Source organism: Falco cherrug, chromosome 4, assembly GCF_023634085.1.
Source record: "Falco cherrug isolate bFalChe1 chromosome 4, bFalChe1.pri, whole genome shotgun sequence".
Lineage (NCBI taxonomy): Eukaryota > Metazoa > Chordata > Aves > Falconiformes > Falconidae > Falco > Falco cherrug.
In genome coordinates, this window is record NC_073700.1 from 53,960,140 (window position 1) to 53,982,669 (window position 22,530).

The following is a 22,530-nucleotide window of genomic DNA, read 5'->3' on the forward strand; positions in this document are numbered from 1 at the left end:
TTTACTCCAGCTAGGCTCTCATCTAGTGTGTTCTGTGAAAAGCTCCTTTTCCATCTGCTTTGAGTGGCCAGATTGGCTCGGAAAATCTCAAGCAGGGTCCTGCTTCCCCATGCCAAACAGCAAGTATGTCCCTTGAAGTCAGGGTAGTTTCACCTCTGTGAATAAGAGAAGAGGAAGACCTGGAGAGCAAATGAGGCCTGGATTGATGTACAAAAGGGTGGCAATGTGTTACTAAACTAGTATGTGTGGTATGTAAGAGTGCAGGCATTCATTTTGGTATGCTTGCTTTGCCATACTTCCACCATGTTTCCATCTGATCATGCTGTATTTTGCTTTGCTTTTCAGCGGTCTTTGATGTGCTATAAATCCATACTGGTGATGAGGTCTATCCCAGAAATCCTAGAAAGGACTCATGACAACACCTCTCTGGCCATCTCCCGACACCTTGTTGAAGAAAGCACTTCATCCAGTACCAGCGGCTCCTCTTCAGACAACGAGAACTCACATTTCCCCAAGAAGAGGCACTTTGGCTCTACCCCTGAACTGCACTTGTCGGTTTTTGATGCACTGAGCCATCAGGAACCTCCAAAACATGCAAGTGAAGACAAGCACTCCAAAATCTCAGTCCCTCCAGTAAAACCCATGAGGAGGAAGTATGCTTCAATGAAAGCTGAGGTGGGGGACAAATCACCTATGGAAAGCACAGAGCTCATGGCAAGTATCTTAATGGAGAAAGAGGAGGGGCTCCATCCCAGACTTCAAGATGAAAGAGCAGAGCAGTCCCAAAGAGGCAATGCTGCTGAGTCTTCATCAGTGAGGACCTCCACAGAAAGCACATCACAGCTGTGTCAGAAAGAAAAAACAGACACATTTTTGTCTGTTAAGGACAGAATTGAAAAAGCTGGGGATGGGACAGAAAAGCCACCTGTCTGTGTTCCTAGACAGAGTGTCATTAAAAGCACGTTCTACAGCCAAGCAGCTGAGCTACCTGCAAGGGGGCCTTCCTCACCAGGCAGGGAGTTCAGAAGACACCTGGACAGAGCCAGAAGGACCTTCCAGAAAGCTGGATATTCAAAGGTGCCCATCAGTGGTCTCCGTGAACCCCTTCTAGAGCAGTTTGAACTGGAAGAAGAAGAAGGGAAGTGTGGCAATGGAGATGATCACAGGGAAAGTCTGCTTGGTTCCTTGACCAAATCGGCTTCATTTGATACGGCAAGGAAACCACCACACCCTGCCATTGCTGGTGCTAGCCGAAGCCGTTCCCTGGATGACTACAGGCTGAGAGCCTCAAGATCAGTGAGGGAACAAGATATTTTGGAAGAAGATTGTGATATATTGTCACAGGAAAGTTGCCCTGAAGGCAGTGACCATTGTGACAGCTCTACGGGGCCTGGCAAGGAATGTTCTGTAGACACTTCAAAGCAAGAGGACTTCAGGAAAGCCAGCAAGGATTGTTCCGAAGAGCAGCCCCCTCCTTCCACACAGTGTGAGGGTAACAGGTGCTCGGCTCTTCTTGTGCAACCGCTGGAGTCACTTCCAGTGACACCTCATAGGAGTGAGAATAGGAAACATTTACTGAAGAAGTCAAAAGCTACTTACAATGAGGAGGAAGCTGATAATCTGGAAGGCAAAAGCCCCGTTCTAACTGCCCAACGCTCAGATGTAACTGCATCATCAGCCCCAAAACAGGAAAGCATGGAAGATAAACCCTCCCCTGGCCATGCCTCTGATATTGTTTTTCAGGAGGGCAAGGAGTCCGTTTCGACTCCCACAGAGCCAGAGGTCACCTCCAAGGCATCCCCTACAAGTAAGGGAGGCATGTGTCTGCCCAAGGAGCCTGCTCTCAGTACCAACAGCCATCTGGATCTAAGAGGTGGAAGCCTGCTTAGCAAAAGGACAGCCCCAGTGCCACCTTGGAAAGACAAAAGGCAGAAACATTCACTTGAGAAGACTTCTGCTCATAGTGTTACCAAACCTGATCTCACAGAGCATGAAAGCTCTGCTGTTTTAATGGGCCCACAAACAGAAACAGATTCACTTCAGGTATGTAAAGCCAAAAGTCAGGAACTTCCTGGTCAAAGTGTTCCAGCAACTACTGTCTTGGTGGACAAACAGCCAGGTACCCTAACTGCTCTGTACGCGGCTGATGAAGGTGCTTATCAGAAGCTGAAGACCTATGAAGAAGTGAAATCTGCTGTCCTGGAGGATGAAGGACAAGGTATTACAGGAACCACTCCACTGTCAGCCCATGACGGTGAAAGCCAAGCACACAAGAGGGCTCCTGTTCACACAGACACAGCATCAGCTGTCCTGAAGGGAAAGCATCTCATCGTTCCAAAAGTCCCACCACCAAAATCCATGCCCATTTTGGTGTCTGATGGAGCAGGGCAGGCTGGAAGGGACTGGCCGGCCCATAGCCAGGAGAGGCTTGCTGCTCCGAGGAGTGAAAGCTCAGCTGTTGCAGCAGTTGTTCCCAGTTCGGTCCATGAGGCTGAAATTGAGGGAGCTGAACCCCAGAAGGTTTCTGAAGGCAGTGGCATGGTGCCTGCTGTTCTGGAGAGCAGACACCCAGCTAGAACTGTGTCCTCCCAAAATACTGGCCTCCCTTTGGCCTGTGAGAGTGAAAAGCAAGAATACCCAAAGACATCACCTCCCAGTGAGGTGGGATCTGTTGTGACAGCAAGTGGAAGCCAAGCAGCTGGACAGACTACGCCTGCTCCTTTCCCCAAGGCTGGACGTCAGGTGTTTGAGCAGCACAGGGCTGCCTATCCCTGTGGCAGAGTTTCTGCTGATCTGGAGGGTGAGCCTCCAGGTGTCTTAACTGCTTCACCACCAGAAGCTGCTCCAGCTTCAGTCTATGAGCTAGAACATGAGGAACATCCAAAGGTTCATGGTGACGGTAGAGGCATTGCTTTAGACAGCAGAAGCTGTGATGTTGGAAAAACTGTCCCATCACTCCACAGGGATCAAAGTCAGGAGCTCTCACATCACAGATCTTCTTTTTACAGTGATGAGGAGTCTGCTGTGCTGGAGGGCTTAGTGGATGAGATGGTTTCACTCTCTGAAGAGATGAATGTTTGGGCAGAGTCAGTTTCTGGTGAGGAGGAATACAGAAAACACACCTCTCGTCCCACAGAGGTGTTCTACAAAGGCCTAGGTAGCCAAGCACCCACGGACACCTCCTTCCCTTCTGTACAAGGGGGTAAAAAAGGGGAAGCCTCTGAGCTGGATGACCTTGCAGAACCCTCTCTTGTCGTGAGTGAGGAGTCGGTGGAAGGGCAGAGAGCACAGATGGTTCCTCAGGAATGTGAGCATCTGGAGGACTTAGCATTTGAGAGCCCCACTTCCAGCCAAGTGAGTGTTTCCTCAACAGACAACTTGGATACTGGAAAAAAAACTGGTCAAGTGTCAGTGAGCAAGGACACTGGTAAACACCCAGAAGTTTCTTTAGTGAAAATCAAAGACCTGTCGGATGAAACACCCAGTCTTGGCAGTGGAACTCCAAAATTTGACATATCAGAGGTAGAGCCTGCCTATTTGAATTTCTCTGACTTGTATGACATTGTCTATTTTCCATTTGAATTCATGAACTATAGGAAGCCTCCACCCAAACCAACTGGCAGACGGTTTATACCTTTTGGTGAAAGGGCAAGGCCACCTCCTGCAGGACATTTGCATAAAGATAAAAGACTATGCATCCGAGAAGAGGCACGGGACAAGAACAGGAAGAACCATTTGGAAATATCTGAGGATTCAAAAGCAACTAACTTATTAGCCACGGGGAAAGGGTCAGAGAGTCATAAAGAGATGTATGGCACCCAAAAGGACTCAGGTGGTAAGCAGAAAAGCTCCTTCTACAAGCCAGGACTCTTTAAGCCGTATGCACGGTCTCATTCAGTGGAGCAGTCAGTGGAGCAGAGTCTGAAGAAGAAAGTAAAAGCTTCTGTTGCCCATATTTCAAGAATCCTAAAAGGAAAGACATCTCCTGAGCCAGAGGAAGGTAAGTGCCTCTGTGCCTTCATAGCTTTGCTACTGTAACTGAGATATGCTAAATCTGCCTTTTCCTCTTCCCCAGTATATCTGAGGCTGTGGTTAGACCGTCATTGCAAAACTGGCAGTGGCAGGTTATGAAATTAGTGGTCTTCAGCTCCACCACTAGCTCTGTTACTGGCCCACTTCAGTGCAGAGTCAGCTGGGATAATCTGCTGATGGAAGTGTCTTAAATTCCCCTGTCTGGGTTTGCAGAAGAGCAGATCAGGGCTAGATGATGCTTTCCTCGCTGCAGTTTCTTCTGCAATTATCATCTGACTATGGTAAATCTTTAAAGCTAAAGTGACTGGGAGAAGTTGAAGTCACCCCAGCTACCTAAGTTGATGACACTGGACAGCAGAATCTGTCCTTTCTTCCCTGCCATTCCTAGATATACCCTGTTCTGCCAGGAAGTCATTCCATTTGTAATAGCTGTCACAGCTTTCCCTGTTGACTGAAGGCTCATTAATAAAGAAAACTGTGACTGCTGAGCTATTTATGTGTGAACAGCAGAACTGCTTTGCTGTAAATGGATGTCACAGGGACAAGAATGGCCTTGAATGACTTCTCATCCTTTCCCAAAACAGAGTTTGGTGAGCTGAGAAGTGAGGCAGTAGAAGAAGAGCTGTTAACAGGAGCTGAAGGATCTCTGAAGAAGAAATCAGCACTCCCTTCATTCAAGTTTTCAAGCCTTATGCCAAAGGAGAAAGGTATTGCTATTGCACGAGTCCTGAGTTTTGTCACAAACTATCACTACTGAGTGTGACAGTGCTGTGTGAGGCCAGTTTCTAAGGATGGATCTGCAATGATTATCTTGAGATGGCCTGGATACACTTATGCAATATGAGCCAGCCTCCTCTGTTTACATCGTAACTATGTCCTTGTTAAAATAATCTTGTCTTGGTATTGCTTGCAAATTGGAATCGCTCTAGGAAGCCACTGCAAAGGAATAAAATTGCATATAAGCTACAAAGAGAGTGAATGGACTATCCAAAGGTGGGATGGCAGAAGCAAGGAATTGTGAGTTCCTATGCTCCAGTCCTGCATGCCATGTAAGGGCCAGACACGCTGCTATAGAGCTATGAAATGAAAAATGGTGGGGCAGCCCGAAAGAGCATGTCAGCAAAGCTGAACTTGCTTTTGCCCAGGCAAATTTCCCCTTCACTCTGGGAGGAGCATTTTCTGAGGTCAGGTTAATGCCCCAGTGTTCAGCAGAGCCCAGACAAGCACTGGGAAGGGCAGGTGTGTGAGGCTGGCAGCTCGTGCCCACTGTGCAGAAAAAAACCTGGAGAAACACAAAAGAAAACCTGAGCTCCCCCTTTCTCATGGAGACAGCAGCAGATTTGATGCTCTATAGTTCTTTTCCTCCTTCCATATCCATATTTTATCTCTTCTCTCTTCTTGTGCTGTCTTGATCTGATCCCCTTTTCCTTGAAATACCATCATTTAGCTTTGCCCCCACATTGAAGCTAGGCCAGAAGAGGAATCCTGCTGTGACATGCTCGCTCTCCTCTGAGCTGTTCTGCTGCCCCAGCTGTACCAGCAGGGCTGGGCAATGTGTATGTTCCCATGGACCTTCCAAGATCCGTCTGGATTATCATGTATGAGCAGTCACACTGCATCCATGAGGCTGAACAGGGCTCCTGCACCTGTCTGCCCAGTGCCTAGGGGATTCACCAGCTGGTGGCTAAAGGTGTGCCAGAGCATGAAGCAAAAATGGTCTGGAACCAAAAATGCTTTCTGATGTCCTGTGTGCACTTTGTTTTCCACATAGCCCTCCTGGTCACCCTGAATCGCTGCTTTTCCTCTTCTTTGCAGCACCTTTGTTCATTGAGGAGCTCATCGATCAGGCTGCTGCCGTCGGACAGTGTGTGACATTGTCGTGCCGGACGGCAGCTCACTCCTCCCTGCACATTGACTGGTTCAGAGGTGACATCGGCATCCCTCAAGGGAGTCCCTAACCTCTGGGACAGGGTGCGGGGAGGGGTTTAGACACCTTGGTATAAATGTGCAGGGTCTTTATCTCTCCTATCTTCTGCTTTTCAGATGGGATACCTGTCCACAGCAGCAGCCGGATCCTCATCTCAGCCACGCTCAAAAATTTCCAGCTGTTAACTATTCTCTCTGTTAGTGCTGATGATTTTGGTATTTACACTTGTGTGGCCACAAACTCCCTGGGCTCAGCATCCACCTCTTGCATCATAAGAAAAGCAGGTAAGAGATGAGGCAGCTACAGAAGTAGGTATTACAAGTACTTCTGCCCCAAAATGCGATACAGATATAACTGTAAATACCTGTGAGGTGGGATTTCTGCCGAAAGGTTCAGGGGACAATCTCTCCCTTGCCTGCTCTAGTCCACAGCCACAGCCCTTGCTGTCTGGTAGCATGGCACATTTTGCAGGGTTCATTCCCTCTTCTGGATTCAGAGCCACTCTAGTAACCATGTGGTTCTAGAACCAGACTTCAAAATCTTAATAATGAGTTTAAGTTGGGCACAGCTAAATTGCTATTCCACTGGATGTGTGTATATATAAAACATTTTATATATATATATACACACACATATATATATTTAAACCCTAATATCTCTTAAGTGAGAAATGCTGAGTGTAGAGGTATGTATCACAGCCGTGCTATTGGTAACCATCGCTCTCTCTGGTAACCATAACTCCTCTCAACAGAGGTGCCTCCCAGCCCTCCGCCCCCTGACATCGTGGAGGTCTATGAGGATGGAGTGCAGGTGGCCTGGAAACCTGTGGAAACCAACATCCCTGTCCACTATAGCGTCCAGTGCAAGAGCGAAGGTAAGGTGGAGTGCTGCCCTTACACCTTGCAAGGAACGTCTCGGTATGTATGATCTCTTTACCAGCTGGATATTTTATTTTTGTTCAGAAACAGCCTGATTTTAGCTGTCTAGTTTAGGGTTAGGAATGAAATTCATATAGCCATCATTTAGCCATCTAAAAGTTAGATGTTATGCTGGCTAAATCAGCCTGGAATATGCATACTTATACAAAGGCTTTGCTAAAATGTGAATCAGACTAGGTCACATGGAAGCTCTAACAGCTACAGAAAACATGCAGGGCTGGTGCCAGATACACAGTCCTGAGTAATCCTCTCAAATCACAGTTCAGACAACATTATACACTAGTAACGCCCAGCAACAATGATCAGCAGGCAATGTCACCCCGTACCCAGGCTTCCTGTGCAGTCTGTGGGGAAAGATGGTCTATCAAAAAGCCATTTCATCCTGTACCAAACAGCCATGATTTCTTTTTCCATTGATTATGCAGGAAGCTTAGGGCAAACAGCCAGGACATGATAACAAAAGTTTAGTAAAACTGCATCATCCCTTTGATGTCCTCTTCCAAGACTTGGTCCGGAGACTGATGAAGTCAGTGGATGTTTTCTTGTTTAATTCCACAAACTTTGAATCATATCCCCAAGCCTGTTCAGACTCTCTTGGGACTGCTTTTGCTGTTATTATGAATGCTGTGTCTCATAGTAATTTCTATTGCAGTCACACATACACAGCCCTTTGGATTCAGCTGCTCCATGTTCCTTCTTTTAATTCTCCAAACATACATGCATTCCTTTCTGGATTAGCACGAGCATGGGCTGCAGCTTTCTGCCTTTTCACTCTGGAGCTGGTGTCAGTCACTTTTCCTCCAGCGCAGCTTTCTTTTTTGTAGTTCCTTTTGACACAGCTGTAGGTGAGACTTTGGGAGGATACAAATGCAAGTTGTTCTATTTAGGAAGAAAATCAGGAAGCGGCACCTACAATCTTCCATTGCATTCTGTACATTTGTTAGGAACATGCAAAGTCCTGCTTTCCTGAACACAGGAGGATTAAGATGATCAGAAAAAAAATACTTCTTTTATTCCCAGTTTGACAGTAGGCTTTTGCGCACTGCTTCTGCAGACACTTTTCTATTTGTAAGCTGTATCTGCTCCTCCTTCACACACCCTAATTCAACCCATACCCTAAAAAGTCATTGATACTTTTGTTTTGGGGGGTGAATTATTGTTTGCCCTGTGGTTTGAGGCTCTCTACTAGTGTTTATTTGAATGAAAGGATGAATTTAATCTCAGGCAGTCTCAGGGAGTTGAGTTCAGCCTCGAGCACAGCAGCAATGGCAAAATATGGGACACATCATCATGTGAATTGAATGACCATTAAATGTTTGCTGCTGATTTTCTACTTCACACCTTAGTCCCATAAATAATGAGTCTAGAACATACCGACAATTGCAGTTCCCTGAGAAATCATCTGAGGTCCATAAAAGCTGAGTAAACCTGCCCGAGTTTCAAACACTTGTTTTGCTGGGAGGGTGTCAGCACAGAGTTCTGTCCTGAAATCCTGCATCACATGGTTTTAATTTGATTCAAGACAGGGCCAAAGGGAAAAAAACCCAGTGATTTTACTAGGCTTTTGAGCTCTTGATGTAGATTTGCACTAGAGATTAGTGGTATGAATTAAATAAACAGAAACTAAACAGGAAAGTTTCAGCATTCCTCTGAAACAATATTGCGCCACCTTGGACTGATTAGATATAAACCAGCTGATGGCAGAAAAGATGAGTTTGGCACATGTACAGTGAGTGGCACCACGCACAAAACTTGGCCATAGCAAACACAGCAAGTTTTTCCTTCACCCTGCAAGATTCCACCGTTTCTCCATGTTCCCAGCACATAAGTAAAGTTGATGGGAAAAAAACCACCAAAACAACAAAACCCCAAAACTCAAAAAAAACCCCAACCCTGGTGTGACCATCTTAAGAGTCCTATCTCTTTCCTGTCTTTCCTTGGTTAAGATGGGGAATGGACGAATCTTGCTTCTAACATCGCTGACTGCTGCTACTATGCCAAAAATCTCTCCAAGGGGTTTATCTACTGCTTCAGGATAGCCTGCACCAGCAAAGCAGGAATGGGCCCATACAGCAACCCATCTGCCAAAGTGAAAATCGCTGAGAAGGATCAAATGGGTAAGATCAAATGCCAAGAAAGCACTGTGGTTTTCCTCCATCAAAACAATTGCACCCTTTTGGATGCGGGTCCAGAAGTCAAGAGCGAATGACTCAAGACCAATTCCACTTGGCTCAGGGTGGCTTAGGGCTTCCTCCTCTTCGGCTTTCTTGTTTCAAAGTCAATTATTTTCTAATTTTGGACACAGTTCGGAGAATATGTATACATGTATAACAAATAAGTAATAAAATAATAACAATATGTAAACGTTTACAGAAATACAGTAATAAAATAAAAATCTGGAAACTGTAGACTACCCACTAAAAACACACAGTTTTTGATGTGAGATCATGAGGAAGCAGGTCTGGGAGGATGAACGTGTTACTGGAGGCATTGATCTGTTGGTGTAGAACTGACACTGGTAAAAGCCCTGGACCTACTCTTTGTTAGAACTCTGAGTCAGAACTCAGTCCTAAATTCAGTAGTTAATTTGTGTGTTCTAGTGTTTGCTACTGGGAATGATTGCCCTGTTGTGGTGCTTTTTTTAGCTGTGTTTTGTCTCTGAAGTAAAGAAAGCTCGATTTACTATTTTTTTCCACCTGTTTGAATGCTTTGTACTATTAACGTGTTTTTAAAATGAAGAAATCCATAACTCCACAGCAACTATATCCTTGTAGCAAACAAAGTATCTGAAGTGGAAGGATGGTCTAACTGGAATTTCCTCCCAATGGAGAGGATTAGTCTGTAAAAATCAGTTTACAGAGATATTTTTAACTCACCCTAAATCCTCTTCTTTCCCTTGGCCTGGGATTCATTAACATATGGCAATATGCTCAGTGTTTCCAAGCAGATGTTTTCATGTGTCAAGGGATGCTCTAATATTTCAGAGAGCACTAAGGCACAACCACATACCAGAACCAAAGCAACAAGCTTCAGCTGCTGCCCTCAAATAGCCAACTAAAAGACAATTCTAATTCTTTGTCAGTGTCTTACTGTGCCCTGATGACTCATTATAGGAGATGAGAACCAGTGGGTAAGATGTTTGATACCATAACACACAACATACAACCCTTCTCATATAGTCTGGAGTTGGTCCCACCAGGGGATTACTGGGTGGGCAGTCCAGAATCTGTTGCATTCAAACAGCGTTGGGTGCCACAGCTGGGGGGCAACATGCAGGTTCACCTGGAGGAAGTTCTGCTGTTGCCGTTGTCATTGTTCATAGACAACAGAGGGTGGATCAGGGAGGCTCTAGCTGCCACACAGAAGCATTTTCCTGTGTAATCCCTGTTCCTTTTTCTCTCCAGAGCTTCATGCTGCAATGCAGAACTTCCCATCATCTGCTACTGAAGAAGAGAGTGAAATAATGGCACCATCCGAGCCTTTCCCAACATACCAGACCTATGCCTTCCAAACAGAGATCAAAAGGTAGTGAATCCAGCTGAGCTCTCAACCAGCCAGAGGGAAATGCTGTGTGTGGCTGGAGTTGAGAAAAGTCACTTTTATAAATGCACTGCACACCTAGTGTCACAGTGTTTTGTTGGAAACTTAGAATACTTAGAAACCTGAGTTGGCTCAGCAATTCTCATCTTAGTTTGGTAGGAGTCAGGTGTGGATTTTCTGAGAGAGCAAAAGGGTCTGTTTCAAGCACAATGTGCTGGGCAGCAGGAAAGCCCCTTCGTATATTGTGAAGTGAGCCCTGGGCTAACAAAGGCTCCCCTCCTTGCTGCATCAACCTTTGCAGCTTCCAGTTTCAGATGTGGGGTTGGGATACAACTTGCCCTGCCTAGAAGAACTTCTGTCACCCACAGGGGGTTAGTTCTCTTGCTCAAGACAGGATGAACCACCTGCTCTCTCTCCAAAGGAGTTAAGCTCTCACTCCTGCAATTTAAAGTGACGGTACCATTTAGAGATACAGGAGGATGTGCAAACTGTGACAATAGATGTAGTAACTCCACATCAGGCACAGATGAAAAACACAGCGTGGGAGCCTGGTGGGTTTAAAGAACAGAAGCTCCTAGCTCTTCCAGGAGTAGCAGAGAAGCTTAACTGGCCTTTGTGTTCCTTTGTACCAGGGGGCGTTTCAGCATCGTCCGGCAGTGCAGGGAAAAAGTCAGTGGCAAGACTTTAGCTGCTAAAATTATCCCTTACTGGCAAGAGGACAAACAGACTGTGCTCCTGGAGTACCAAGTCCTGAGGAAGCTTCATCACACGAACATAGCTCATCTGAAGGGAGCCTACATCAGCCCACGACACTTAGTGTTGATCCAGGAGATGTGCGTGGGACCAGAGCTACTCCACTCTTTGGCATTACGGTAATAACAAGCAGAGGGAAGGGTTTTCCAGTCAGAGCTGATGTAAGGAGCAAAGACACTTACTGCTTTCCGCTGAGAAACTGAATTAACTCTCTCCAGCTGTCCCTGTGTACTGCCATTGCACACAGGCTTTGTGATGTATTTGTTCTGCAACTTCTTACAACATAAAAATATTACTTAAGTTCCTCACCGGGTTGGGCTGGGGGACAATTCAGGGCCACCCTGTTGAGATGTTGAAAGCAGTTTACAGTATTTGATACAAAATCCCCTCCCATAAGATGGAGATTACTGTGGCCCAGGAAGCCTCATTTCTCCTCCACATTGTTTCTCATGATGGCAGAAAATGCATCTGCTGAAATCCTCTGATTAAAGGAAAGGGAATGGTGGGTATCAAATCTGCATTTTTTATTTCTGCACAACCCTTGCTTTCTGTGACATGCAGCTCTACAACCTCCTGAACTTCTTGCATCTGTAAACCTGACTCACAGTATGAACCAGCTACTCCACATACAATAGATTTGCTAAATGAATAAACCAGGTTGTTTGGTTTTGAGTCTCAAAGGCCTCGTGGGTTTAGACATCCACGGGAGAATGACAGTGGGTGTAGAATGGCACTCGGGCATGCAGGTAGGACACCCCTGGTTTCATTCCCTTTCTTCTACCAGGACATCATACTCAGAAGTGGAGGTCCGAGATTACCTGTGGCAGATCCTCAGTGCCATTGAGTACCTCCATGCACACAACATCCTGCACTTGGATCTCAGGTCTGAAAACATGATCATCACTGAGCCCAACCTGCTGAAGCTCCTGGATTTTGGCAACGCACAGTTCTACACACCAGACAAAGTTATTACCATGGACAAGTGTATGGACTATGTTGAAACCATGGGTGAGTACAGAGTTCAGTTACAGTGACCTTGGCCTCATACGCAATCTGTGGTAAACAGAAAGAGCCATCAGGCGGCAGTTGGCCCCAGCAAGCAAAGTCTCCCAGGTGCTGCCCTCCAGTAACAGCGTGAGTTTGCAGGAGCAGCTAGTGGTGACAGCTGTCCCACTTGTAGATCACAGAGGACAGAGCCAGAGGTCATGGCCAGTACCACTCTGGCTGGCATCCACGTGTCCAGAGCTCAGTGGTACAGCACTACTGCCGTTCGGCCTGATGTTCTCAAGGTTTCATTGCAGTCATCATCCACGAGGGTGGCTTACCTCAAACAGCTCCCTCTACTAGAAGCTTTTTCTTCTTCACTGTTGGGAAGGTAGCAAAGCACAGGAGTGCCCACTGCTTTTGTTCTGGTCTCAGTGCATTGGAGGGAAGCTTGGCTCACACCAGTTTGCTTTTTCTAGCTCCAGAACTACTGACAGAGCAAGGAGCCCTCCCGCAGACTGATATCTGGTCCGTCGGCATCACAGCCTTCATCATGTAAGTCAGTCTGTTCTTCCCTGCCCTATGAGCAGCTTTAAAAGTGCAATTTCAGAGTCATCAGCCAGGGAAGATGCATTGACTCAGAGTTAACCTCAGCTCTGCCCCCTCTCCATATGGAGGTGTCTCTGCATAGAATAAGGGGCTGTTATACATCACAGCAGCTGCTGCTGTTTCTGACTCAGCCTGGTCTGAAAAGCCCCAGCTTTACCAAGAAAGTTCAAATTACATCAAGTGGAAAAGCAGCCAAAGTCATGAAACCCACTGAAGAACATTGGCCTCTGAGGTTTTGTTTTCCCATATGATATTTCTGTGCATCGTTGTGATCCTGCTTTCACTGCTGGGTGGGAATTCCTGGGAGAAGAAGCATCTTGAGCAATGCCCTTCATGCTGATCCATTCTCTTCTTTTGGAGCAGGTTGAGTGCCAACTACCCCGTCAGCTCTGACGTAGCCTGCGAGTTCCTGAGAACAACCAGGAAGGGTAAAGTGAAGCTGACACGGTGCTATGCGGGTCTCTCTGGGGGAGCGGTGTCCTTTCTCCAGAGCACACTGTGTGCAAACCCCTGGTAAGATGATGTCCGCTCTCCCAACAGCACAGCTGGTGCAGATTGTGGCTATTGCCTCTTCTTCCCCTTCATTGGCAAGGAGCCTCCTCACCCAGCACGGATCCCCAACTGACCACCTCACCTTTGTTCTAGGGGAAGGCCATCAGCCTCGGAGTGCCTTCAGAGCCCGTGGCTCCAGGAGACAGGTTTGGACAACAGGCAACAAGCACTGGTTACCTTCCCCACCACCAAACTGAGGAATTTCCTCACTGAAAGGGAAAAGAAAAGGGGCCTGCTGTGCTCCAAGTATGGCCTCATGATTGCACAGTGACATGGCTGCAGTGACAGATGGGAATTGTCTCCCTCCCCCTTTCTGCACTTAGTGTTTGGTACCAGATAGTCCTGCCAAGTTGCTGTGCATCAGCTGAGCTGGGGTAACTGCTCTCTGTGAATGCAATTTAGCATAACTGAGCAAATTAATCCATGTATATGCATTGCCACAAGGCAAGAACAGAAATATAGGCTGTTAACATGGCTCAGCTGACCAACAGTAATTTGACAGTATGTGTGTCACTTGGCTGCACATTCCCTGGAATAACCAGGAAAGATTTCTGATTGGGACTAGCTACCAGCCCCAGCTTTGCAAATCTTTCCTTGAGGTCAGAAAGACACCATGCATGCAAATGCTGGGCACTGACTTCTGCCCCTGGCCCTAGGACGTGATAACCAGACACGCTTACAGATGTCACTGCACTGCGCATCCTACAGTCACCACTGCAGCAAGGTGTGACTGGTGGGTTTCTCACCTGCCTTCAATCCAAAATAATTCAACAACCAGTTATGAAGAGATGAGTGAAGCACTTTTGAGGGGCTAATATTAGACAGCAATGTGTCTTCAGGCTTTGGATGTAGAGGTCCAACTAGATAAAGCCCTGAGCAACCTGGCCTGAGCTGATAGCTGACCTTGCTTTGAGCAGAAGGTTGGTCTAGAGACCTTCTGAGCTCCCTCCCAACCTGACTTGTTCGGTGACCCCATCTCTTTGCCAAGTGCCAAACACAAGGCTGGAGTGGTGGGACTGTGCTAGCACCCATTAGCAGCCAGGCTCAGCATGTTGCTTTCCTGGCCAAGTACCCCACCATCCCCATGGGCCTGACCTGAGATTAAGCACGGGGTGAGAGGAGGGCAACAAGAGGCTGCAAAGGATGGAGGTGTTACCTGTGTAACAGTGGTACCAAAGAGGAGATTGTAACCAAGGCCTTTCATACGCTGTGAGGAAACTCTTTCCTGCCCAATTCATGAGAAACAAGCAGGGACAGTCTCTGTGAAAGCAGCCTTGTAGCTTGACTGTAGCACGAGGTGTGCTGGGGAGCATAACGGCAATGGGGGTTTCCAGTAACTGATAAATCGCACATCCTGCTCCTGCAAGAGGCCATAGCTTGCATAGCTTTGAGAAGAACTACCGTCCTACCTGGGGCCCAAGTTGACCCTCCATATGCCACTCCACTTGGGCAGCCTGGCTCCTGCTCTCTTAGAGCCCAGTCCCATGCTCAGTGAGCTGTGTGGCTCCACGGCGGGTCACCTGCTCTCCATGGGCACCTGCACTGTCATGTCTGCAGAGCTGACCAGGCTCCTCAAAGTTTTCAAGGTTTGAAAACACCACAAAACTTGTTTTTTGGAGCATGTATTTGAAGTCTCCCATTAGACTTAGGTGACAGTTACCCATCACATAGGATCCTACAGTAACACCTCACCTGCCTGACTATATCTGCATCAATTATCTTAAAAATGTGTTAAAGAACGAATGTACAGAAACAACTCTTGAATAAACCAAGATGTGACTTGCTGTATGGGCATCTCTGGGGAAGATGTTCCCTAAGGCCAGGATGCTGGCATGTGGAGCATTTAGTTGTATGGCTTTCCCCACAAGCAGGGCCAAAACTGGCTTGTGCAGAAAGCCTTTTCAAAGCACACCCGAGCTGTCAGGCAGTGTGTGAGTGGTTCATTGCAGCCTGCCCTTGCTCCCCATCAAAAACACTCCCCCATTCTGCCTGACTTCAGTGCGTTTGTATTGCTGTGTCCTGCCTGCCACAGGGTATTTCTGCAGATGCTGTGATTTGTGGGAATAACTTGGCCACTGGACAGTAAAGGCAGCAAACACAATGGTGACTGTGACCTTGTGACACACAGATGTTGTACCACTAAGAGACTTTGCTGCTTTGAAGCTGGGCTGCTCTCCTCTGGGGAGTGCACAGGCACATCTACCAGGAGATGTGGCAGCAGTGTCACCGGCAAATGCTCTGTATGTTTCAGTTCTTAAAAAAAATCCTGAAGTTTCATGTTCCTCTTTCTCCTTCAAAATCTGCTTTCCTTTGCAATGGATGGTGTTAGCTGTGTCATTGCTTTGTATTTATAACCTCAGTGTACCTTTGAGATTCTCTGAAGTGTATGATGGATCTGTCAGCACTGCTGAGGTTTTTTCAATTTTCCTTACAAGCAGCAGTAAGCGGAGGCTTTCTCAGAGCTGTATCTGGCTGTGTTTAGAGGAACGAGAACAGGAAAACTGTTCCTAATGCATTACCGTTTAATACTAGAAGTGATGATTTTTAACCAGGGCAGGTCTTTTCCAACACGTTTAACCCATATTGTTCCAAACCTGAAGCATGTGGCATCATGACCCCTTTCCTTGCACAGTGCAGAGCAGGAATTGTAACTGAGGGCAGAGGAGCTCTCACCGTGCTGTGGAGAGCAGGCACTGGCTCAGATGGTAAAGCTTTGAATGTTGAAGTAACTTTGTCTTCACTATGCACTACAGAAGAGAAAGCCAAGGGTTTAGGGCCAGACTCCACGTTCAGTTCTCTTGGGGGATAGAAGAGTTACACAAGACAGACACCGCTATGAAGTCTGCCCCCAAAAGAGTTTTCAAGACCCTAGATTCCTTCCAATTTAACTTCTTTTACAAAGCCAATAAGACTTCTGTTGGCACAAGCTAGTTCTTTCCTCTCGCTAGTACGCTTTGGGATAGAAAGCTCAGTGCTAGGGGACAGCTAACCTAAGCATAGAACTTAATTGCAGATTAGCTCATTTGGACCTTTCATACTCTTCTATATATGACTCAAATTAAGTGATGTTTAATTTTTTTTTTTCCTTTGCTTCTCACAACTGCATGCATTTGAGCATGTCTGAAGTCTTTTATAGACTCAATACCGTTTGGTTAAATAAACCATACTGACAAGGAAGTAAAGCCAGGTTTCTCTGCTGAGTAACTGTCATTGTCATTATTTTTATATCCCTTTCCGAAGCCCAGTCCATGTTTGTGCAGCACCCATCCCTTACCCCTCGATTCTGACCTGGAGTCCCTACAAGTGATAACCGCAAGTATACACTGTACGTTAGCAGTGAAGAACCTTCATAGAAACCACCCCCACAAAAAAATCCTCTTGCTAGAGCCTTGGAGTGAGGACATCACTTGGCCAGGCTGTCACTATGGCTCTGGCCTGCCCAGCCATCCCAAGGACTCCTGGAATCATTTGGAGCTTGCAAAGATCAACTGTTGACCGGAATGTGGGAAGTGCTCCAGCTTAACTCTCGGTAACAGAGAAAGAAATGAAGCCATGAGCGACAAAAAAGAGGTGAGAACTGTAGAGGGCACATGGAAGTAATGAAAGTGATGGAATTGTCAAAGGCAATATTAACTGTCACAGTCAAGCCGTGTAAGGTTACAAGTAGGTTTTGTTTTCCTTGGCTCTGCCATAGCTGCTAGAGAGTGTAAACTTCCACCACCGCAAGGTCAGGGCTAATGCCCAGGCTGGCAATACGTGGTAGTTTGCCCTGACATGCAGTTACAATGTAACCCTGTCCCTGGCAGAACAAAGCGACTCTGGCTTTGATGTTTGGACACATGAAAATGTTTGAATTTCAGTCCTTGGTCACACATAAACTCCAAAGGTTAGCATCAGTGTTAAAATCCATTTACTGTTCTCTGCCCAGGTGAAGCTGTGATTTAACTTCTGTAAGGATTGGTGTTGTCAGAGCCCTAATTATTGAAGGGGGCATGGGGAAGCAAAGCAGAGCTTGTAGAGCAAAGTTTTATTCTGCATTAGATCCAGTGGATAAAACAGAGATGTCTGGGGGCTCATAAGGTCACAGTGGCTGTAGCCCATAAGGGATTGAGGTCATTTCCCTATGTCCCACTTTGGTTTTCTAGCCCCTTCCCATCACTCCATCCTATTTCTTATAGCCTCCCTGGGTCTTTGCAGAGGATGGGGTCTAAATTTGAAGGGGGATAGCATTTTCCAATGGGCATCATCTGGGAATACCATCGGCCCATGGGGCTCAAGGAGAGGGTGGAGAGGCCATCAAAACACTCAAAGCTCATCCCTCACCAAGGCTCAGGCACTGCACCCCAGCCAGCCATCACCTCACAGGAGGGCAGACCTGTTGCTAGTCACCCATCCAAAATTCCTGGGCTTGTGCAACGATTTGGGTTAAGATAGAGAGATGGGTTCATGCTGCAAGGGATCCTGGCTCAGCTATACATACCCATGCTCCATCTGTGCTACAGTTGGTGGGATGACTCCAGACACACACACAGAGCATGTTTTATCCCCAGAAACTGTACACAAGGCTTGAATGCACAGCCTCCTGCAGCCCTGGAAAGGCAGGTGACCACATGCATTCCTAACTCACATAGATAAATGAAAATGATACTACAGGTTAGTAGTGATGTTTGCAGCTCCCTTCTCCTCCCACTGACGAGGTAAATGACATTGGTAAGATCTGTCCTTTGCTTGAATGTGAGATAGGAAGGAGGTACTGGTATGTCCTTGCTCATATGTCCTACCTGTGCTCCCTCTGGGGGTCTTATGTACAAGACAATTTGAAAACTCCGAGGAAATTCTTACATCTCTGGAGAGGGTATTTGTTGTTCTCTGACCTTTCAGAGGTTTACTACAAGCTGATGCCATCCTGCCAATGATATTTCATGCACAAAATAAATGTGTCGGTATGGAGCTCATAATAACATAATGCAGCCCCAATGCTGTCATGCTTCTGGGCTCACCCCCAGGCTCCCAGGCCACTTTGCTTACCTGCCAGCTCGTCTGGCCTGATCTCGCACACCCGGTCACACACTAGTGCCAGCTGCCAGCACCACGGACACACAGGTCCTCTGACTCATGGTCTTGAATTTAAAGAAAGGAATTTAATAAGACAATAGGACAGACTGCTGATTTACACACAACTAGTCCTTTTTATCCCCTTAACCCTCTATTTTCCTCCCCAAATCACCTAAATCACTCCTTTTCCCCAACTTTTTTTCCTTCCCTAAACATCCCACCATAAGCTCTGTGCAATCCCAAAATGGTCTCCCCCTGCATGCCACAGGATATCCCCCCTCCCCTGACAGCAATCCCCCTTAGTCCAGATGGTGATCCAGAGAGCAGCTCCTGATGATGCATCTCAGTGGGTCCCATGCGGGGACTGTGAGGCTGATGGCTTTGCTGGGACAGTTCTGGGAGGGACATGGACAAAATACTTGTTCCTTGGAAGTTGCTTGATTTGGGCTCCTACCTGTCAATACGCTCCTCTGCTCCTCTGGCCTTGTGCAGATGGAGTTTTGATGGGCTGATGACCCCTGGGATGGGGCTGGGAGTAGCTCGCTGTGAGTGTGCAAGTGAGCCTTCATCCCATAACCCAACACCACAGTAACCAGAGATACAGAGCAGCTGTACACGTGTCCTGATTTAACCCCAGCTGGTAACTAAGTACCACACAGCTGTGCGCTGACTCCCCCCTCACCCAGAGGGATGGAGAGGAGAATCAGAAAGGAATGTGAAACTCAAGGGTTGAGATAAGAACAATTTAATAGGTAAAGCAAAAGCCACGCAAGCAAAGCAAACCAAGGAATTCATTCACTACTTTCCATTGGCCAGGCAGGTGTCCGGCCATCCCCAGGGAAGCAGGGCTCATCACACGTAACGGTTACTCGGGAAGACAAATGCCATAATGCCAAGTGTCTCCCACTTCCTTCTTCTTCCTCCAGCTTATATGTTCAGCATGATGTCGTATGGTATGGAACATCCCTTTGGCCAGTTCAGGTCAGCTGTCCTGGCTGTGTCCCCTCTCAATTTCTTATGCCACTCCAGCCCTTTTGCCGGTAGGGACCAAGAAACTGAAAAGTTCTGGACTTAGTATAAACATCACCCAGCAACAACTAGAACTATCAGTGTGCTATCAACATTGTTCTCACACCAAGTCCACAACACAGCACTGCACCAGCTACTAAGAAGAAAATTAACTCTATCCCAGCTGAAACCAGGACAACACGTGAAGGAGGCAAAGACAAAAGACATGATAACTGTTAAGCAAACAAGACCATATCAGTGTTGGCACTGCATGGATCTGATAGCCATGGGATCATGCAATTATTTCACAGATAACACCCGAACAAACAACGCAACAAGGACAAATTAAAAGCGTAGCCGATATCTGAACTGAACATCATTAACAGGGTGCATCGTCCCGAATCCCCAGCGGCTGATGTCTATTGGTGGGATCTCCTCTTCTCTGTTGACTAGCTCCAGGTCATAGTGACTTAGCATCAAGAACACAAACAGTTTAATTTCAGCAGTAGCAAAGAACCGCCCAGGACAGATGGATACTCCTGCGCCCCAAGGCATGTTGAAATATTTCACCCTCTTCCCGTTTTTGTAGAAATCCTTCCTGGTGCCATCTGGGTTTACAAAGCGGTTGTATTTAAACTTGTGAGGCTCAGGATGAATTTCTGGGTTCATCTGCACAGACATGTGTGGGAACAGAGCCACCCTGTCTCCTGTGCGGAGAGTGTACTCTGTCCCACTGCTCATTTTAAGGCTGGTGTCCTGGAGGACAGCTCTGATCAGTATCGGGGCTGCAGCCAGCCTCAGGGTCTCCTCCAGAGCACTGTCCAGAAGAGGAGTCTGGTTTAACATGTCCCTAGTGATAATTGGTGGGCTCCCGGGCTTTGTTTCCTGGCCGTTCTCCCTTAAGACTTTATCTACCTCATCCCTCACAGCCTTCATAGCTTCTGGATGTTTCATTAGATAAAAAAGGAGCCAAAAGGCAGTTGGGCCTGCATTGCCCTGGGATGCCCAAAGGAGCATAAACATGAAACGATCCCGCATGTACTCAGGGACACCGTTTTCTGCCAGAAGCTGTTCTTGATCACGTATCCACCCACTAACATTGTCCTTCTGCCAGCTCTTCTTCACAGACAGCACGCTCCAGAAGAACTTCTTCAGCCGTTCAGCTTCTCTTTTGTCCTTGGGAGGCAACCCAGCAGAGGCCAGGTGAGGGAAGAGGCGGTCATACTTCCGAAACTCGTGGAACAGCTGGTTGGAGTGGACACGATCTTGCTCATTAGCCTTCTCCTTGTTATCTGCCCCTTGGTGTGGCTCAGTGCCATACAAAGCCAGGTACCCAGCTCTGAAGACAATGTTGTAGCAGTAGTGGAAGAGGCTATCCTCTTGCCACACTCGCTTCTCCTCTCCTGAGCTCAGATTGAAAAGCATCAGCTTCTGAAAGTTCTCCATGGTGGCTTGTGTCATGACAGCAAGTCCATCTCCCATCAGATGCTTCATGCTCGATGCATGAATTATGCTATGGCTGGCTTTGATGGCCTTGTAGCCAAAAACCTGCAGGACCAGTTTAGACGCAAAAGTCCTAAAATCTAGTTTAGATCGTGATTCCTTCACGATAGCTCCAAAGCAGAAGGGGTCCATCACAAAGGTGAAGTAATAGCCTCCAATCAGCACTGTGAAAATATCCCCATGTTTTCTCTGCATCCTTTTTAGAAACCCTGAACTGTCCTTTCTGAAATCCAGAGCGTAACCCAGCCAGGGAATGGTACCTTTGTCCAGAGGTGGCTCATCGGGTCTCTGTCGCCGAAACATGCCTAGGAGATAGAGGCCACCAAGCAGCAATGCTGCCAAGGTACAGAGAATCACCCAGAGTGCCATGACAGCTCTGCACCCATCCAGAAGCGGGGACCAGAGCTAGGCTGGGGCAGGAATGTGCTTTTTATTCCCATCCAGCAGCTGATATGCAGATGCACAGCTGCCAACCTCTGTCCCTATTGGCAGGAAGTGTTTGCCTTTCCTCTCCAGAGGCTCCAGCGTGTACGTCTCCCTCGATGAATAGACAGAGATTTTTAAGGTGGAATCAAGTTGGAGTTACTGGGCTGCTATGTAAGGCAGATGGGTTTTGGCGTGTGCTCTGCAACAGCTTAAGCAAATTCCCTTTTCTAGGCTTCACGGAGCCCAGGTTTTGAAAAAAGCGTTCATAGAATTTCACTCACTGCCTTTAAGACCAGGCTATGGACATGCACTGCAGCCTGAAAAAATGAGAGGAAGAGTGGATGTTGGAAATGCTACTGAAAATGAGCTCAGGACCAAGGGAAGGGGGTTACAGCTGAGCTAATTTGGTCTCAAAAGCCAACAGAAGGAAAGGTCTCCAACTTTTTGATGTTCTGCAATGCACGGTGCCCCATAACTGCTTTGCCAATGAACAGTGCAAGCACTGCTAACCTGTACAAGGGCAAAGCAAAGCAGGTCTGCTTTCCCCGAGAGTGATGAGGATGAATCATTTGCATTTCCTTCACACCGGTTGAGTCTGGAGTCTGCAACTGGCCAAGCCCAACTCCTGGCTGGAGAGCAGTGGTGCCCAGGTGGACGCCAGCCCTTTCTTCTGTGCCAATGCACACACCCCCGATGCTCAGCAGCTGCAAATCAATCATGTTCAGCCAATGCTCCAGCAGCAGAGCACCCCCAACCCTCTTCCCTCCTGCTCCCACCCCTGTACCTGGCAGTTTTATCCATTTTCCCTTCTGCTTCTCGATCTCTCCTGCTCCCCACCCTCCACAAGGGGTTCAGAGATTATGTCAGAGACACCATGCCTCAACTGGCACTATGCCTCTGGGTGCTGCCACCCTGATCTATGCAGCCGGTCACTGCAGCCTCTGCCCCAGCTTCTGGTGCCTGGACCTTGCAGTGCCCTCACATAGGATAGAGAGTGACATTATCTGGAAAGAAAGTTTGAAAAAGTATTTCATAAGACTATAGGACAGACTGCCACGAGCAGGCGTGAGGCACACTGCTTACATACAACTAGCCCCTTTTATAAGCCACTCCTACTTTCCCTACCTTTGCCCTTCCTCTGAACATCCCATCATAAGTTTTGCACAGTCCCACAAACCCTACTCTGTACGGGATCACAATCTT

General features: G+C 47.2%; 2 protein-coding genes across 2 annotated transcripts in view; one reads left to right on the forward strand and one right to left on the reverse strand.

Moving 5' to 3' along the window:
* OBSCN (obscurin, cytoskeletal calmodulin and titin-interacting RhoGEF) overlaps positions 1-15,123 on the forward strand; it is a 184,253-nt gene extending 169,130 nt beyond the window's left edge. Inside the window, exons 107-118 of the mRNA XM_055709071.1 lie at positions 346-4,000; positions 4,617-4,739; positions 5,848-5,958; positions 6,076-6,243; positions 6,711-6,833; positions 8,844-9,014; positions 10,302-10,422; positions 11,070-11,309; positions 11,975-12,198; positions 12,654-12,729; positions 13,147-13,296; positions 13,429-15,123. Of these exons, the coding sequence (XP_055565046.1) occupies positions 346-4,000; positions 4,617-4,739; positions 5,848-5,958; positions 6,076-6,243; positions 6,711-6,833; positions 8,844-9,014; positions 10,302-10,422; positions 11,070-11,309; positions 11,975-12,198; positions 12,654-12,729; positions 13,147-13,296; positions 13,429-13,606 (5,340 nt within the window). The 3' untranslated portion in view covers positions 13,607-15,123. The remainder of the gene's footprint in view (positions 1-345; positions 4,001-4,616; positions 4,740-5,847; positions 5,959-6,075; positions 6,244-6,710; positions 6,834-8,843; positions 9,015-10,301; positions 10,423-11,069; positions 11,310-11,974; positions 12,199-12,653; positions 12,730-13,146; positions 13,297-13,428) is intronic.
* Positions 15,124-19,601: 4,478 nt separating this feature from the next.
* Positions 19,602-21,334, reverse strand: LOC102052323 (5-beta-cholestane-3-alpha,7-alpha-diol 12-alpha-hydroxylase). Its single transcript, XM_005442321.3, has one exon. The coding sequence runs from the start codon at positions 21,268-21,270 to the stop codon at positions 19,744-19,746; it is 1,527 nt and encodes a 508-aa protein (XP_005442378.2). The 5' UTR covers positions 21,271-21,334; the 3' UTR covers positions 19,602-19,743.
* Between the last annotated feature and the right edge of the window lie 1,196 nt (positions 21,335-22,530).